This window comes from Acomys russatus, chromosome 14, assembly GCF_903995435.1.
Source record: "Acomys russatus chromosome 14, mAcoRus1.1, whole genome shotgun sequence".
Classification (NCBI taxonomy): domain Eukaryota; kingdom Metazoa; phylum Chordata; class Mammalia; order Rodentia; family Muridae; genus Acomys; species Acomys russatus.
The window spans coordinates 16,051,202-16,068,847 of NC_067150.1; the positions used below are offsets into that span (position 1 = coordinate 16,051,202).

The following is a 17,646-nucleotide window of genomic DNA, read 5'->3' on the forward strand; positions in this document are numbered from 1 at the left end:
GCAGGTACAGCTGCTGGTATCGTGATGGGTTCTAGGATTGTAGCGACGTGGACCATGTACAGCTTCTTTTTCCAGGTGTGTGTCTGGCACCGTGGTAGTTCTCCCTCTCCGTGGGTTAAGGGTCATTTAGATGTTGAGTTTGTAAGCCTTGGTTTTGCCAGGTTCCACTCTTGGAGTGGAGTATCTGATGAGATTTGGCCAAACATGAGGCAGTACATATTTTTGGCTATGGCCGAAGCCAGCATTACACTGTGCTGCTGTTCTGTGAGTGGTTGTGGTTCCCATGCAGGCCTTGACTAGCAGATGTGGGAAGCTTGAAGCTTGGGATTTGCTCCTCTTTTCATTGCTTGGTGTCTTAACTTACCTTTCTAACACACACTGACCGGTGCGAGCCCCTTAATGGCATTTTTTTATGATGACAGTATTCTGTGACTCAGGAAGCAAATTATAAAAGGATTTTTTTTTTTAAAGATTTATTTATTTATTTAGTATACAGTGTTCTGCCTGCACATACTCCTGCAGGCCAGAAGAGGGCACCATATCTCATTATAGATAGTTGTGAACTACCATGTTGTTGCTGGGAATTGAACTCAGGACCTTTGGAAGAACAGACAGTGCTCTTAACCTCTGAGCCATCTCTCCAGCCCCTATAAAAGAATTTTGTCATCCAGAGAAAGTTAGCAAGTTATGGGTTTTCACGCCTCATTTGGGAAGAGTCAGCAAGTAAAACAGTTGAGGAGCGGCTGTGGCACCTAAATCAATGAGCGCAAATTGGATGGTGAGATATCTCAGCGGGCAGAGTTGCCTACCTGAATTAGATCCCCAGGGCCCACTTGGTGGAAGGAGAGAACCATGTTGGTCTTTGACTCCACATGTACATCCTAGCACAGATGCCCCAGCTAGATCTGAAAATGTAGTGGAGGTGGTTTTAAAACTCCAGTTTGCTGCCTTTACCTATAGGCAGGTTCCACACAGAAGGTAAATGTAGGACTACTGTGTAGAGAAAGCAATGTTTAAATACTTGTTTTAGATAATGGTATGTGTGAAAAAGTCAATGACCTTCCATTCTTGGTTTGTCCCTTCAGTGGGACATAGAAGCCATCTATCATTAATGGCTGAGAAACGAGAGTTGAGAAAATCGGTTCACCGCAACATGATCTCCTGACTGGTGTCAGGACCTGACTAGTACGGGTCCTTGCCAGACTGTCAGAAGATGAGTTGATATGAACTTGGACAAGAGGTATGAGGACATGCCTCTGGAAAGGATGTCTCTGTGTCCCAGTTACCATGGGAAGGCGTACCAGGGTTCCTGTGTACATCATAACATCAGGAAGTGCACACTAAAACCATCGTGACTTCCGTTTTTTGGCACTCAGCCCTGGAGTAGGGGTTGGGGAATGGTCACAAGTTTGAGGCCAGCCTGAACTACACAGTGAAAACCTGTCTCAGCAAACGAGAAAAGTAAGTGCCAGCAAGATGATTAGTGGGTGGCACTTAGCGCCATGCCCAGTGGCTTGAATTTGATACCTGGGTCCCACGTGGTAGACAAGGATTGACAAACTGTCCTCCGACCTCAGTGTGTGTCCTTGTGGCACCGGCTTCCACATATACATACCATAAGTAATTTTTAAAACTTTTTTTTCAGGATTTATTTATTTTTTATGTATACAATGTTCTGTCTGCATGTGTGCCAGCATGCCATAAGAGGGCACCAGATCTCATTATAGATAGTCATGAGCCACCATGTGGTTGCTGGGAATAGAACTCAGGACCTTTGGAAGAGCAGCCAGTGTTCAGACCTCTGAGCCATCTCTCCAGCCCAGCCATAAGTAATTTTTAAAAAACTATTGAGCCATTGCAGGAACACACCTTTAGTCCCAGCACTTTGGGAGGCTTTTCCCCAACCCACCCCCAAGGCAGGTCTCTCTGCAGCCTTGGCTGTCCTGGACTCACTTTATAGACCAGGCTGGCCTCGAACTCACAGAGATTCACCTGCCTCTGCCTCCTGAGTGCTGGGATTACAGGTGTGTGCCACCAGGCCCAGTAGTACTTGGGAGTCAAAGACATGTAGACCGCTGTGAGTTTGAGACCAGCCTGTTCTACAAAGAGAGACCCCGTCTCAAGACAAGCAAAGCAAGCAAACAAAAATCCTAAAATTAAATTTTAAAATTTTTAATTAAAAAAATCAAGAGGTTGTCCCTTCCAAGATATCCAGAGTTTTGGCAGTTGATGGCAAGGTCAAGAAGTGACTCAGCCTCATCCTTTCACTGAGCTCAGCATGCGTTTTCCTCTCTGTGCTAGTTGTTCTGTCTCAGGAGCCCATGTCTATTGCAGCGGGGATGCAGTCTTCTAGACATGCCTCCACCAGCAGGGAGTAAGTATCTGGCAGCTGTAACCTCCTCTTGAAGGCTCTGGACACAGATCAGATACTGATGCCACCTAGAGGCCTTCACCTGCAGATCTGTTAACTCCATTGTGGATAAAATTCAAACCTGACCCCTGGTGCTGGGCAGTGAGTATTAGTCCCTCCCTCCACCTGGAGCCTGAGAGGGACTCTGGGCAGCTAAGAGTGTTGAACTTTATTTCTAGACGTCTGCCTAGTAAAAGTAAGGGCGCGGACAGTGTGCTTACATCCCTGGGCTTTAGTATATCTAGAGCAGTGTGTGTGAAAGACTTGTTTGTTACTTTCACCAAGTTAAACCAAGTGCCAAGACCTTCAGAGGGACCAGTTTGTCATTCATGAATTCTGTGCCTTCCTAAAAATGTTTCCTTCACCTCATGTGAAGGAAGCATCCATGAAGTAACAGATGACTCATCCGGCAGTAGAACAGAACAGTCTCCAGGCACAGAGGATGTGGTGACAGTCCAGTTAGTAAGGTGAATGCTCTCTCAGAGTTGCTTTGTCAGGATGGATCTTTTGAGGGCTCAGACTCCTTTTATGTAGCAAAAGTGAGACCTGATGCTAAGCACCTAGTGGGGCAGTGACTGTACTTGTATCTGACCCTGGGGTCAAGATGTCGTGGGACTTGATGCCTGGATTCTGGGTGGCCTCACACCTAGAGTTGACAGTATCATGGAGTCCAGACTCCAGAGGGAAGGATTGTCACAGGTTCCTTCCGTTGGGGTGGGGGTTGTTAGCTCTGCTTTCATGAGAAGCACCCTAGCATAGGATGCTGATGGCCATAGTCACATGTCACCTGAGGAAAGGCAACTCTGGCTCTTTTTTTTTTTTTTTTTTTGGTTTTTCGAGACAGGGTCTCTCTGTGTAGCCTTGGCTGTCCTGGACTCGCTTTGTAGACCAGGCTGGCCTCGAACTCACAGCGATCCGCCTGCCTCTGCCTCCCGAGTGCTGGGATTAAAGGCGTGCGCCACCACGCCCGGCCTGGCTCATTTTTATGGTGAGATACATACCTCATTTGTTAGAGAATTTAAAGAATGCTGTTGAGGTACAACATCAGCTCATTTTGTGCATGTTTCTGACACTTACCTACATTTGCTAATAGGAAGGCAAGCTAAGCTGTGAGACAGCACATTGTGAGCTTAGGGAAAACCTGGCTTCATCCTGGTAGAAGGCTGAAGATGAAAACGGCCAAGGGAAGTAGCTAACAGGACATCCACATTTCTGCTAGCTGATGGAAGGTCATGGTACAACTCTACCTTGTCCTCAGTAGCAACAGTTTTGAAGAAACTTCGACGCGCAGTTTCTGAAGCAGCATCCCCACTGTCCTTCCCCCCCTGGTGGCATCAAATATATTGGCAGTTTCCCTGCAGATGTGACATAGCCAGGGATGCTGGCCACCCAGGGGTTTGTTTGGGACTTGCTTGTGTATTCATAATTGGCCACCTACTTGGCTGACGTACGGATCCACCACCTCTACTGGTCAGCCTGACCCAGAGTCACCAAGCTGAATCACAGCCCTACCACTTGCCCAGAATGGCATTTTAAGAGCTAAGAGGTCACCTTGCAGCACCCAAGGGTAGAGGCCACAGCTTCTTTGTGACATAGCTGTCATCCAGAAGGTTCTGGGCATGGCAGGCAGTATTCACAAATCAAGCCCAATCAATGTCACTTACCCTGTAACTGGCTGTACTAGAGAGAACATGGGGAAAATAACATTGTAGCATCAAACTTTGTTTTTGTTTTTCATTTTAGACAGGAGCTCACTGTGTATCCTTGGCAAGCATCAAACCTTTTTTTTCTTTTAATGTATGCTTTTGCCTGTGTGTATGTCTGTGTACCAGGTGTGTGCCTTGTGGCAGAAGCCAGAAGGGTGCATAGGATCCCTAGAACTGGGGTTTATAGGTGATTGTTAATTGCTACGTGGGTGCTAAAAATTTTAAACCTGGGTCCTCTGCAAAAGCAGCCAGCAGTCTGAAGCATCAAGTGGAACATTCAAGAAAAACATTTGAACCTTTTGTTGTTTTTTAAGGAAGCACTTGGCTTTGTAGTCTAAGCTGGCCTCGAGTTTAAGGCAGTCACAGCCAGGTATGGTGGCGCACACATGCAATCCCAGCACTGGGGAAGCAGAAGCAGGCACTCAGACAGAAGCAGGTGGATCTCTGTGAGTTCAAGGCCAGGCTAGATTACAAAGTGAGTCCTAAGCCATGTGCAGCAGGCTGAGGTAACCATGAGTTACCACAGTGCTTCTTCCCCACATACTCACACCCATAAGGCTGTGTAGCACTGGCTGTCCTGGCACTCACTGCGTCCAGGCGTCTCAGGATAGAGATCTGTAAGGGTAAGGAGCTGCCTGTAGTAGAGCTACTCGCCTGCAGTCTCAGTCCTCTGTCCATGTCACAGCTGCCAGACCAAAGGAAAAGCTGTGTTTGGCACGTGCAGGGCTGGCTGAGCAGTGCCCCCAGCACCGTCACACACAAACCGAACACCCTGTTGCCGAAATGAAGTGGAAAATAGGTAGTTTTTCTTTGAAATCAAAACATGGATGGAGTGTCCAGGAGTACCCGTCCTGGAAAAGCAAGAGCACCAGATGACCCTTTCAAGTGGATAGGGGCAGCTTTCAGAGCACTAGAGGGCACCGCCACCTTGGCCAGCTGGCCCAGTGAAGCAAGCACCTTGGACCCCTCAGCTGTCCCCAGGCTGCAGACCTCCCAGTATCCTTGCTGGTATGTTGACTGTATTCACCCTGGTGCTGAGGCCATGGAGACGTGTTTGTCCCACAAGTTCTACACTGTGGGTTGGAGCACAAAGGGGGATGGTGTCTGTATTGACACTCCAAGGTGGTGGGCTCATACCCACTCTCCTAGGCTGAGCATATCTGGCCCCATCTTCTCGTTTTTTGGAAGGTTGAAAGTTGTAGATCTTAGAATTCTACTTTATCCCTTCACCTCAGCTTCCAAATGGAGAAATGAGACTGAGACGTCAGGCCTATGGAAAGTAAAGCTGAATGCTGTAAAGTTTCAGGCCCAGAACTAAACCAGGGATTACCAGCACCACCTGGGCCATACTGCCTTCTAGCTCCTATTCGGTGTAGAGGCAGAAAGCAGATTTTTTTCAGAGGAGAGAGGCTATACTGGGGGAGGGGAATGGGGGTCCAACACAGCTGTGGCAAACATTGCCTGAGGTGCTTCTGCAATTAAATTTGTCCTCCCAAGTAGAGGGGTGGTGTCTCAGTCCTCAGGGAAGATGGGACAAATAAGTTAGCCCCAGGGCTTTACAGCCTCTCAGCCTTTGAATGGCATCTGCATCTGGCCTTATCATAGCCAGAAGGGTTGGGCACATTCCATCTGGGTACGCTGCCTGCTAGTTCCAGGTCTTTGGCCAAGACCATCTGCTTAGCATAGCACCTGGCCCAGAGCTGCAGCAGGCTTTGGCCAGAAGGTGGCCAGGTGAGCCCCAGGCCAGGCCACAGGCAGAGCTCACTCTGCAACTCAGTTGGGGAAGCCTTGGCCTACTTCCTTGTCTATCCACCTAAGGCTGTGAGCTCCACCTGTTGTGGTTATAAGGCAGATTTTATCTTGTGCTTCATGCCCCAGGCCAAACATTTACACTCGGCGGAAAGCAGGCAGTGATAATGAGACCGGTAATCAGGCTCACAGGCAAGCAGGCAGGACTGAGGGGTGCTGGATGGCGTCTAGAATGCCTAGATCCTTTGCTCTCCTGCTCGCTGTCCCCCTGGAGTCAGCAGCAGCCTGGGTTCCATTCAACAGAGGGCCCCAGGTCCGGCTTGCTGTGTCTTTGCATGTGGTGTGTAGGCCACCCCTGTGTGGTATGATCTCTGCACCCAGTTACCCCACTCCCTGTCTCGTTTATTCTGCTGGACCACGACTAGGCTTCCAGGTTCCTGATGCCTCAAAAAGAGGATTGAGGCATTGTTTGACACGGAGATTGCTACCACAGTAACAGATGGAATGCTGACAAATTCAGTGTGGGCTACTGTCTCCCAGTACTACAGACAGACCCTGGGCCCCCCCCCCCCATCTTCCTCCAGCCTCTGTCACCCTGCTCTCCATTTGCATCTGCTTCCTAGTCACGAGATGATTTCTTGGCATCTATGGACCTGTGGTCACCTGTTCCATTCTCAGCCCCGCTTCCACCAGTGCCTTCACCAAATGGAGGTTTTGAAGTTGTGTCCTGTACAACACTGGGCTCCACAGGTCTTCCAGGCTTCTTTTTGGATTTTTGAGACAGATTTCCTCAGTGTAGCCTTGGCTGCCCTGCACTCTTTGTAGACCAGGCTGGCCTCAAACTTACAGTGATCTACCTGCCTCTGCCCCCCAAGTGCTAGGATTAAAGGCATGGGCCACCACCAACTGCCTCTTCCAGGTTCCTTAAACTTGAGGCTCAGGTTCCATTGTTGACTAACATGAGACCGTAATAAAATCTTCATTTCTAAAACTGGGCTGTTCCATCCCAGAACTGTGGAAGTGCACACCCATAACCTCCAGCATTCAGGGAGTGAAGGCAGAAGTGAATTCAAGACTAGTCTGGGACACGTGATACTCTGTCTTTAAAAGACTTGATTTGTTGGCGGTGGTGGTGCATGCCTTTAATCTCAGCACTCTGGAGGCAAAGATAGGTGGAGCTCTGAATTCAGAGCCAGCTTGGTCTATAGAGCGAGTTCCAGGACAACCAGGGCCACACAAAGAAACCTTGTCCTTGAAAAACTGAAAAGAAGGAGCTGGAGAGATGGCTCAGTAGTTAAGAGCGCTGTCTGCTCTTCCAGAGGTCCTGAGTAATCAATTCCCAGCAACCACATGGTGGCTCACAGCCATCTGTAATGTGATCTGATGATAAAGTACTCATATATAATAAATTAAAAATTAACAAAAAGAAAAATCGAAAAGAAAAGACTTTTGACAGTAAGTGTTTTTGAACAACTGAGCTGGTGTGGAGGAAGGCCCTGTCCATATGGTGACAACACAGTCAAGAGCCCCACCCAGGCTGCTGGCTCCCAAGAGGGCCCATAAACCAATTCAGGGTCTTCCCTGGTAGGGCCTCAGTAACTGAACCCTGGACTTTAGATTGTGTCCCTTTCTGTCATGATGAAAGAGGACAGGGAGTGAACTAGAGGCCGTCTCTGCTGTAGGAGTTGGCATGAAGAGGCAGAGCAGCGGTAGTGGCTTTGTCCCCAGCTGGGAAACCATGACCACGGCCCTCACTTGTGTCCTCACTCCTGGGTTGGTAGCGGGGCTTTCCTAGCAGACCCTGGGAGGTTTCCGGTTCCATTTCCCTCAGTTCTCATCCCACAGAAGCGGTGTCTGCAGGGAGCTCTGCCATGGACTATCCTGGGATGGGGTGGTGTGCAAGGAACAGTGTAGTCCTCAGCCACCTCAGCACATCATTCTTCCTTCATGCCCGTCTCGTCAGACTTTGTTCCCATGCTAGTAAGTTGTGAACGGTAGTGTGTACTCGTGGCTTACCGTGGGTGGGGAGACGGCAGGCAGGCAGGACAGGGTGCGAATGCTGAGAACAATTGTCAGGGTGACCAATTCTGACCTCGTGATGTGAATAGTGGTGGGGAATTTTCAGGGTACACATCTCTCTACCCAATCAACAGGACAGTAAGCCCTGTAAATGACTTACGGTCTGTTAAGCCCAGAACATCATGAAGAGAACGAAATGAGCCCATACCCATACAAGTGTTTGTAACAAATGCATGAGCAAAGCAAGGTTCTGACAATGACTGGAAAAGACTGCAGGGTGCTAGCAGCCTTCAAGATGGTGTTCAGCTTCATTGTGCACCCAGAAACACAGATCATAGCAGATGCCAGAATGGCTAAGAAAGGAAAAGAGCTGTAGTGGACACCATAGCCCAGGGCCATCCATCTACTGCCAACTCAGTGCCCGGGAGGGTTTCCTTTCCCAATATGGGGCTGCCCTGGTTTTGTTTCTATTGCTGTGATAAAATTTAAAGAAGAAAGGAGCTTTTATCTCACAATTCCAAGTTGCAGTTTGTCAGGGAAGAAAGTCAAGGCAACAAGAATTTATGACAACTAGTCACATCACATCCACAGTCAAGAGCAGAGCTCAAATGAATGCTCACTGCCCACAGTAGGAAGGCCCAGCCACTCAGTGACTACAATCAAGACAGCCCTCAACCGTCATGCCCACCAGCCAACCCAATCCATGTCCATGGTGACAAAACCAGCCATCACGTTGTTCCAGGGAGCCAGACACCTGAACCTGAGTGTCCACGGCTACTGGGTTTTTGTGTTGTGTTGTGTTGTGTTTTCCTTTCTTTTTCTCTATGTGGCCCTGGTTGTCCTGGAACACTCTGTCAACTCTAGCATGGAGCTCAGATCCACCTGCCACTGCTCCCGGAGTGCCAGGATTAAAGATGTGCACCAACGGGGCCCACCTTTTTTTCTCCCTCCTTCCTTCCTTTCTTCTTTTCTTTCTTTCTTTCAAGAAAAGTTCTCACTATGATGTGGACCAAGCTGGCCTAGGGTCCACAGAGGTCTTCCTACACACTTGAATTAGTAGAACTAAAAGTGTGTATTAGTGGACACAGCCCAGTGCCTGTTGGCAATAGCAGGATATGTCACCTGTGACACCGTGAGGCTACATCAGTGTAAACAGAACAGATATGGGCAGGCCACAGAGCCCTTGATGAGACCAAGCTCAGCTAATCCCATCACCCAGAGCAACTCCAGGACACAGGGATGGCAGGACCATGGCCTGTAGTACAGTGACTGAGCATTGGTTAGTATGTGCAAGGCTGGTTCAATACCAGTGTCACAAGCAATCTGGGTGGAGTTAGGAGCACTCTGGGCCAGGAGTCTAGGATGTTCCGTTGCATGAAGGGAAGGTAGGTGGTGGGCTTTCCTGGGGACTGGCATTCCGTGCTGGTGTCAGTGGGCAGCTGGGAAAAGCTTGGGAGTCTACTCAAGTATGTAAAAAGCTGTGATGTGCAGCTCTACGGCAATTTGGATGATGCCTGCGTGATAGAGCATCATAGTTGTGAAGTTTTAGCCCCAAAGCATGATGCTGGTGACTGTCCAAGAAGTCCTACAGCCTGAGTGCCTTGCCTGTGCACAGTCCTAGGGTCCCCGCTCATGTTGTAAAAAGGGAAGGGGACTGTATAAGCCTTTCTGTATCCTCACTGGTGCTGCTGTTGTTCCTCAGGCCCTTGGGACATGCACCTTGTTATTTTTCCAGGAAGAAAGTCTCATGACTGATCAAAATTGTGAGCCTTCCAAACTGGATTATAATGGAGGGCCAGCATCCACCCAGTAACTACCTGCCCTGTGTGCAGACAGTGGCAGGTAGCACCAGGGCGTATTGTAACCACGTGGGTTTGCTGCACAAAGGCAAGTGTCTGCTTGCCTGGTGAGCTATGCTTAACTTGCTCAAAGCAGAATTTTCAATTCAAATGCAGCTTTCATCCAGCAGCCTCGGCTGTTCATCACAGGATGAAAGGGCTTTGAGCTGTGGTGCCAGGTGCTGTGTGGGAGCCCTGACCAGAACAGCATGGGATGCACTGTCAGAGGAGAGCGCTGTAGCTGCAGCTTTGAAGACTTCTAGAAGAGGTGGCCTAATGGGCAGATTTCTGTGATTTTGAGGCCAGCCTGGGCTACATGGTGAGTGACGGGCCTGTGAGTAACAGGGATATGTAAAGGGAAGGGACCCTGTCTCAGAAACAGAAAAAATCCCTAGAAGACCCAGAATTCAGTCAGCATTGCTCCTGTTCACAGCCCAGGACTCCCCGGGATTGAATTAGAGACAGATGACAGCAAGTGTCACGTGGACAAGACATGAAAGAAGGTGTCACCAGGTGTGGGCTGAGCATCCTAAGCAACCCAGAAGACTGCCAGTTTTCTCTAGATTAGTGGTTCTCAACCTGTGGGTCGCAACATATCAGATATTTATATTACCATTTGTAACAGTAGCAAAATTAGTTATGAGATAACAACAAAAATAAATTTATGATTGAGGGTCACCACAACATGAAGAACTGGTTGGTGGTTGGTTTGTTTGTGTGTTTATTTTTGAGACAGGGTTTCTCTGTGTAGCCTTGGCTTTCCTGGACTCACTTTGTATTACCAGGCTGGCCTCAAACTCAGAGATTAGCCTGCCTCTGCCTCCCCAAGTGCTGGGATTACAGGCGTTTGTCACCACGCCCAGCTGGAGGAACTGTATTAAAGGGCTGCAGTGTAAGGGAGGTTGAGAACCACTGGTGTAGATGGGCAGCCATTCCCTGGGAATGCCGTCTCCAGACCGCAGGAGGAGGACTGCAGCAGCACTTGTCACCACCTGTTGCCCTGACAGGAAGCAGCTGAGGGAGAAAAGGTTTGCCTTACTTACTTCACATTTGAGGGACAGCCTGTCCTTGTGAGGAAGATTGGGCCAGGAGCTAGTCCCATCACACCATAGTCAAGAGCGGAGAGAAGTGAAGGCATGCATGCCCTGCTCAGTTCAGGCCTCCAGCTCAGGGGGTGGTGCTGCCTGCCCGCTTTTAGGCTGTGCCTTCCCATATCAGTTACCAGTTAGGGCAGTCCGCAGGCATGCCCAAGGATCACTGTCCAAACTGCCTGAGCGAGCTGAGGGGGAGAGGAGCTCTTTCAAAACACTCAGGGCTCTTGTGTCTGCATTTAAGTTACCTGAATTGAAGAGGGGGCTGGCAGTTGCGTAGCTCTTAAGCAAGCCTGTCACACTGGTGACGTCTTTTGACTTGCTGAGCTGTCCAGGCTTTCCTTGACCTCTTGGGCCCTGCCAGCTTGGGATCCTGTTGATGCCTGTGCCAGCTGTCTGCAATTAGTTGAAAACAGCCTTGCCAAGAGTGGGGGTTGAGCCAGGCATGGTGGCCCACGCCTGTAATCCCAGCATTCGCGAGGCAGAGGCAGGCAGATCACTGAGTTCGAGGCCAGCCTGGTCTACAAAGGAGTCCAGGACAGCCAAGATAACCCAGAGAAACCTTGTCTCGGAAAACTAAAAAATAAATAAATAAATATCAAAAAGGTCAGGATTGAAGGGCTGCAGTCAGGAGGGTCTGCTTGGAGAACTCCAGAGCAGGAGCTGGGGCGTGCCGAGATGGTGGAGACCTGCCCAGTGCTCTTCAGTAGCGAGAAGCCACAGCAGGCTCACACAAGTGTGGGAAGCCAGGCTGAGCCATGTCGGTGGCCTCCATGAGGCCCATACCCAGGGCTAGTGCTGAAGTTGTAGCCCTGAAGAAGATGGAGGATACTGGTCCTTATACAGTGGCCAGGCATGTCCATGAGTCCCCATGCTAGATGGAGGAAGCAAAGGGGGACAAGGAAAAAAACAGGAGCTGATGCTGTGGTGCAGTGGCAGCCGCTCTGCAGCACATGTGCCAGGCAGGAACAAAGCTGTTTCCTGTGTGTTGGATGGGTCGTCTACATCGGAACATTGTGACCTACACCATTTCCAAAAATGAGGGCCAGGCGTGTGTAGGATATCGGGATGGGGCCTTAGTCTTTTTTTTTTTTTTTTTTGGTACTGGGATGGAACTCGGGGTCTTGTGTGCGTGCTAAGCGAACACTGTACCATTGAGTTCTATCAGGCCGGGACAGCCTTTTATAACATTCCTTTAATATATGTAGATATGCTTCTATGTATTTTGATCATATTCACTGCCTACTTCTCACTCTAACTCATTATTTACCTCCACCTCCTAACTTTTTTTTTTTTTTTTTAACAATTTTGTTTTTCTTTAATAACCTGCCAAGGCTCATTTGTGCTGACCATAGACTCATAGGTGTGAGGCACCCACTGGAGCATGGCATTTGGTGCGTGTGTGTGTTTTGTTTGTTTGTTTTTTGTTTTAAGATTTATTTATTATATATAATAATAAATGTGCACCTGCAGGCCAGAAGAGGGCATCAGATCACATTATAGACGGTTGTGAGCCACCATGTGGTTGCAGAAAATTGAACTCAGGACCACTGGAAAAGCAGTCAGTGCTCTTAACCACTGAGCCATCTCTCCAGCACACCCCTATTGGTTAATTTTTTGAGATAAGGTCTCACTATATAGCACTGGCTGGTTTGAAAGTCACTATGTAGACCAGGCTAGCCTCAAAACTTACAGAAATCCTCCTGCCTCTGCCTCTTAAGCACTGAAACTAAAGGTGTACACTATCATCCAGCCTATTTTGAATTTGAGGGCTTTTTGTTTGTCTGTTTGTTCTGGGGCGTGTGTGCATGCCTGCGTGTTGGTTAGTTTTGAGACAGAGTTTCTGTAGACCAGGCTAGCCTCAAACTCACAGAGACCCACCACCACTTCCTCGCTGAATTTAGAGTTAGATTGTTTTTGGTTTTTTAAGATTTGTTTATTACTATGTATACAGTGCTCTGCCTGCAGGCCAGAAGAGGGCATCAGATCACATAGATGCTTGTAAATCACCATGTGGTTGCTGGGAACTGAACTCAGGGCCTCTGGAGAAGCAGACAGTGAGTTCAAGGCCAGCCTGGGCTACAGAGTGAGACTGGTCTAGGTGTGGGTGCCCTGAGAGTGCAACAGTGTGGTGCTCCTTCCAGGCCTGGGCTTGGAGATGTCACCAGGCTTTCCACATGTCCTGCCAGTGGACCTGATTGTCTATCAGGGATGTTCTAACAGTCAGAAGACCTAACATAATGGGACGTTCTCCTTCATTCCCGCAATAGGACAGACACAGACTAGTCTCTGGGTTTGAGCCTAGCCTAGTCTGCATAGTGAGCTGCTTGTGAGAAGATGAAAGCTATCGGGCCTTTACATTCCCACCCTGGCCTGCTGTGGTGGTACTTTGTCTTTCTGGGGTGATGGACTAATCCCGGGAATGACACACGCCATGTCCCCTTGCAGCAGTAGTGGACGTCAGCTCAGCGAGGTGTTCATCCAGCTTCCCTCGCGCAAGGAGCTTCCTGAGTACTATGAGCTCATCCGGAAACCTGTGGACTTCAAGAAGATCAAGGTGCGCAGTGCCAATGCATCTGGGGCTGTGGGAGGACAGCCGGGTCAGCCGAGCAGTGGCAGCATGGTGTGCAGGAGGTCATGGGTGCCCAGAGTCAGGCCTCCCTCCCTCCCCACAGGAACGCATCCGTAACCACAAGTACCGCAGCCTCAACGACCTGGAGAAGGATGTGATGCTGCTGTGCCAGAATGCGCAGACGTTCAACCTCGAGGGTTCCCTGGTGAGCACCCACACGCCCGGCATCCACCTGCTCGCCCCTCTCCAGCTGATGGGCTTGTGTTGGTTTGACTTGGACAATTTGAGCTGCTACACTATTGCTGAGGGCAGTGTCTCCTTTCCTAGTAGTATAAGGGGACACACACAGCTGCCTACCAGCAAGGGTGTCTGCCTTGTGATTTATTTGTATTTTATATGTATGACCATTTTGTCTGCAAGGTATCTGTGCACTACATGTGTGACTGGTACCTGCAGAGGCAGGAGAAGGAATTGGATCCCCTGAACATTACAAGTAGTTGTGAGCTTCACAGAGTGGGTGCTGGGAATAGAGCCGGGGTCCACGCAAAAGCAGCGGTGCTCTTAACCCTGAGCCACTTCTCTAGCCCATGTAGCACTCTTGTCTTTAGTTCTGTATAGACTTTCTTGTAAGGCTCTGCAGAGTGCACTCACTTCTGGGTTTTAGTTTGTTAGATCAAGGATACTCCATGCCAACAGGATTGCGTGTTTCTAACACCGTTCATCTTTGTAGACATCAGGGCCTTGAAAAGTATGCTCAATGAGGGAGAAGCTGTGGCCAGCACACAAAGCTCCCAGCCCTCTCGTTAGTGCGTTTTGTCCTCCAGGGAAGGGTTGTGGGGTGGCCTTGCTGAGCAGCAAGGCTCTGGTAGAGAGCCACATGAGCCCTGTGTCCTTGCAGATCTACGAGGACTCCATCGTCCTGCAGTCTGTCTTCACCAGTGTGCGGCAGAAAATTGAGAAGGAGGATGACAGTGAAGGCGAGGAAAGCGAGGAGGAGGAGGAGGGCGAGGAGGAAGGCTCTGAGTCTGAGTGTGAGTACGAGAAAGGGACAGAGATACTGCAGCCACTCCCAGTGACCCAAGGTGCAAGCCAGCTTGGGCCTCACTTAACAGTTCACATTCTTACTGTCCCACAGCCCGCTCTGTCAAGGTAAAAATTAAGCTGGGCCGCAAGGAGAAGGCCCAGGACCGACTCAAGGGGGGCCGAAGGCGGCCAAGCAGGGGATCCCGGGCCAAGCCAGTCGTGAGCGATGATGACAGTGAGGAGGAACAAGAAGAGGTAAGGCCACTGCAGCTCTTATGTAGGCCATACCTCACCCCAGCCAGTCCCAAGTCCAGGCCACTCTGCGGAGGGGTAAACCGAGCCTCAGCCTTGTGTAAACTAGCCAGCTCATGTACACTTCAGACTAGTCTGTGGCCCTGGTAGCAATAGCATGCTTAGTTCTCCTAGCACCCAGGCTCCCGAGCAGGGAGCTTTGGGCTCCTGGTGCCATCCACAGAGCAGCTAGACAGGACGGGACAGATCTGTGTCTGAGGGGAGCCAGGAGCACTGTGATTACCAGGGCCACTAGACAGGTACCCCACACTGCAAACCGTCTTGCTCTGTGTTGCCATGGGACACAGGTTGGCTTATATGGGACACATAAAGACAGCTTTAATTCCAACACTTGGGGGACAAGCAGGTGGATCTCTTTGAGTTCAAGGCTAACCTAGTCTACAGAGTGAGATCCAGGACAGCCAGGTCTACACAGAAAAACACTGTCTGGAAAATGGTGGGTGGGTGGATGGGTAAATAACTAGGGCTAGAGAGGTGGCTCAGGGGTTAATGGCACTGACTGCTCTTCAAGAGAAGTCAGGTTCTATTCCTAGCACAGGTGTGGAGACTCATAAATATCTATAATTCCAGTCCCCTCTTACGGCTTCTGTAGCCACCAGGCACACATGATACACAAACATACATCAGGCAAAATATCATATACATAAAAATAATTTTAAAAAATTAAAATGGTCCAGGCATGGTGGCACACGCCTTCAAGCTCAACACTTGGGGAGACAGAGACAGGTGGATCGCTGTGAGTTTGAGGCCAGCCAGGGCTGTTACAAAGAGAAGCCCTGTCTGTCTCTAAAATGTAATGTGTATATATATATATATAATAGGAGGGGCTAGAGAGATGGCTCAGTGTTTAAGAGCACTATTGTCCTTGTGGAAGACCAGAGTTCAATTCCCAGCTCTCACATTGGCAGCTCATAACTGCCTGTAACTCAAGCACCAAGGTAACCCAGGCCTCTGAGCTCCATGGGCACTTCATGTACACACTCATGCACACACACACACACTTCAGCCCTATATAATTAGAAATACAGTAAGCCAAATGTGCTCATGCACACCTTTATTCACAGTCATCAAGAGGCAGAGGCAGGTGGCTGTCTGAGCCCCAGGCCAGCCAGGGCTACATAAAAACCCTGATTTTTTTTTTTTAAAGTGTTGTTGTTTATTTATGTTAGATGTATCTGTCGGTTTTGTATATATACATGCTGCCTGCATGCATGTATGTGTCCCATATGTTTGCCTGGTGATCATAGACGCTAGAAGAGGGCATTGGACCCCCTGGACTAGAGTTACAGCACGTTGTGAGCCGCTGTGTGGTTTCTGGGAACTGAATTCAGGTTCTCTGCACGAGCAGTCAGTTCTCTTAACCACTGAGCCATTCCTCCAGCCCTGTTAATAAATCTTAATAAAATAATGACTGCAGGCATAGTGGTGCACACCTGTGACTCCAGGACTTGGGAGGTAGAGGCAGGAAGATCAGGAGTTGGTGGCCACCCTTGGTTGCATAGCAAGTTTGAGGCCAGTCTGAGCTCTGGTAGACAAATGCCAAAATGGCAGTTAGAAAATAGAACATGTGTTCATCCTCTGAATGGCTGTAATGAGCCAGCTGCCTCTTAGCGGGTTCCATGGTAACCTGTCCTTCACACCCCCACACACCCTGGTTTTGTTTGGTTTGGTTTGGTTTTTCCATACAGCAGGCAGGGCAGGGGCCTTGTTTTGATGTGTTTTCTTTTTGCTGTATCAAGATGATTTGTTTTTTGGGATCCAAGATCCATAGGCCCTTCCCCAGCATTGGAACCACCATGGACTCGCGACAGTGCCCAGGCAGCAGCCACTCATACCTGTCTTCTTTCCCTCCAGGACCGCTCAGGAAGTGGTAGTGAGGAAGACTGAAGCAGAAATTGCTGAGTCCTGACCCCGAGGCGCACACGCGTCCCAGCCGAGATGGAGTAGCCCTTAGCGTGATGGATAGCACCAGATGTAGTTTCGGACTTGGAGAACTGTACACATGCAATCTTCCACACTTTTAGGCAGAGAAGAAGAGGCCTGTCTATCAGCCCTGGCCTGGCTTGGCCTCGAGTCTCTACCAGCATTAACTGTCTAGAGAGGGGACATCTTGGGAGCACCACCCACCTCCCCAGGCCCCAGTCACTGTAGCTCAGCGTGGATGCATGCGCGTGCCGTCCACTCCTCGTACTGTATTTTACTGGACAGGGCCGACTCTCCGGGAGGCTCACAGGCCCCGTGGGTATGTCAGTGTCACTGGAGTCAGACAGTAATAAATTAAACCAATGACAAACCACCACTGGTCTCCTTTACTCCTTGCTGTCAGTAGGAATGGGGCCTCAGAGAAGAAAGACCTTTAGGAACTGGGCCTAGCTCACAGGCAAAGTCCTGGTCATGCCAGTGATATAGGTTGGGTTTGCATCCCCACCACTCACACAAGCCAGATCAGTGAGAGCCTCCATCTCAGTGTGCACGGTGAGAAGCAGTCAAAAGATGGCAACACCCACCTCTGGCCCCACATGCCTATGTACACGCTGAATACGTATACACATGCTGCTCATATAGACATCCACATGGGTAGGCCATCATTTGGGCCAGGATGAAAGTACCTGCAGCACAAAGTCACCACCGGCCAGGCTCCAATGTTGTCCAGCAGTCCTGTGCGCTAAGTTGAGGCACAGAGAGCCCCAGCCTCCAACTAGCACGCCAGGGCAGTGACAGACAAGACCGTGCCTCACATGAGCCAGCACCCACGCCCAGGATTGCCCTCTGACTTCCATGCACATACCTTAACATAGGAACCTGTACATACACAAAAATAATTCTTTTTTTTTTTTTTTTTTTTTAATTATTAGATGGGGCACTGGAGAGATTGCTCAGCGGATAAGAGCACTGTCTGCTCTTCCAGGGGTTCTGAGTTCAATCT

At 49.5% G+C, this 17,646-nt stretch overlaps 1 protein-coding gene across 5 annotated transcripts in view; it reads left to right on the forward strand.

The window, feature by feature from the left end:
* Smarca4 (SWI/SNF related, matrix associated, actin dependent regulator of chromatin, subfamily a, member 4) overlaps window positions 1-17,115 on the forward strand; it is a 97,780-nt gene extending 80,665 nt beyond the window's left edge. For 2 of the 5 annotated variants that reach the window (XM_051156035.1, XM_051156036.1), the window contains exons 31-35: window positions 13,262-13,370; window positions 13,489-13,590; window positions 14,284-14,416; window positions 14,521-14,663; window positions 16,575-17,114. In XM_051156035.1, the coding sequence (XP_051011992.1) occupies window positions 13,262-13,370; window positions 13,489-13,590; window positions 14,284-14,416; window positions 14,521-14,663; window positions 16,575-16,607 (520 nt within the window). In that variant the 3' untranslated portion in view covers window positions 16,608-17,114. Of the gene's footprint in view, window positions 1-13,261; window positions 13,371-13,488; window positions 13,591-14,283; window positions 14,417-14,520; window positions 14,664-16,574 lie in introns of all 5 variants that reach the window. The other 3 variants (XM_051156037.1, XM_051156039.1, XM_051156038.1) reach the window with 3 other exon arrangements.
* The last annotated feature ends 531 nt before the right edge of the window (window positions 17,116-17,646 follow it).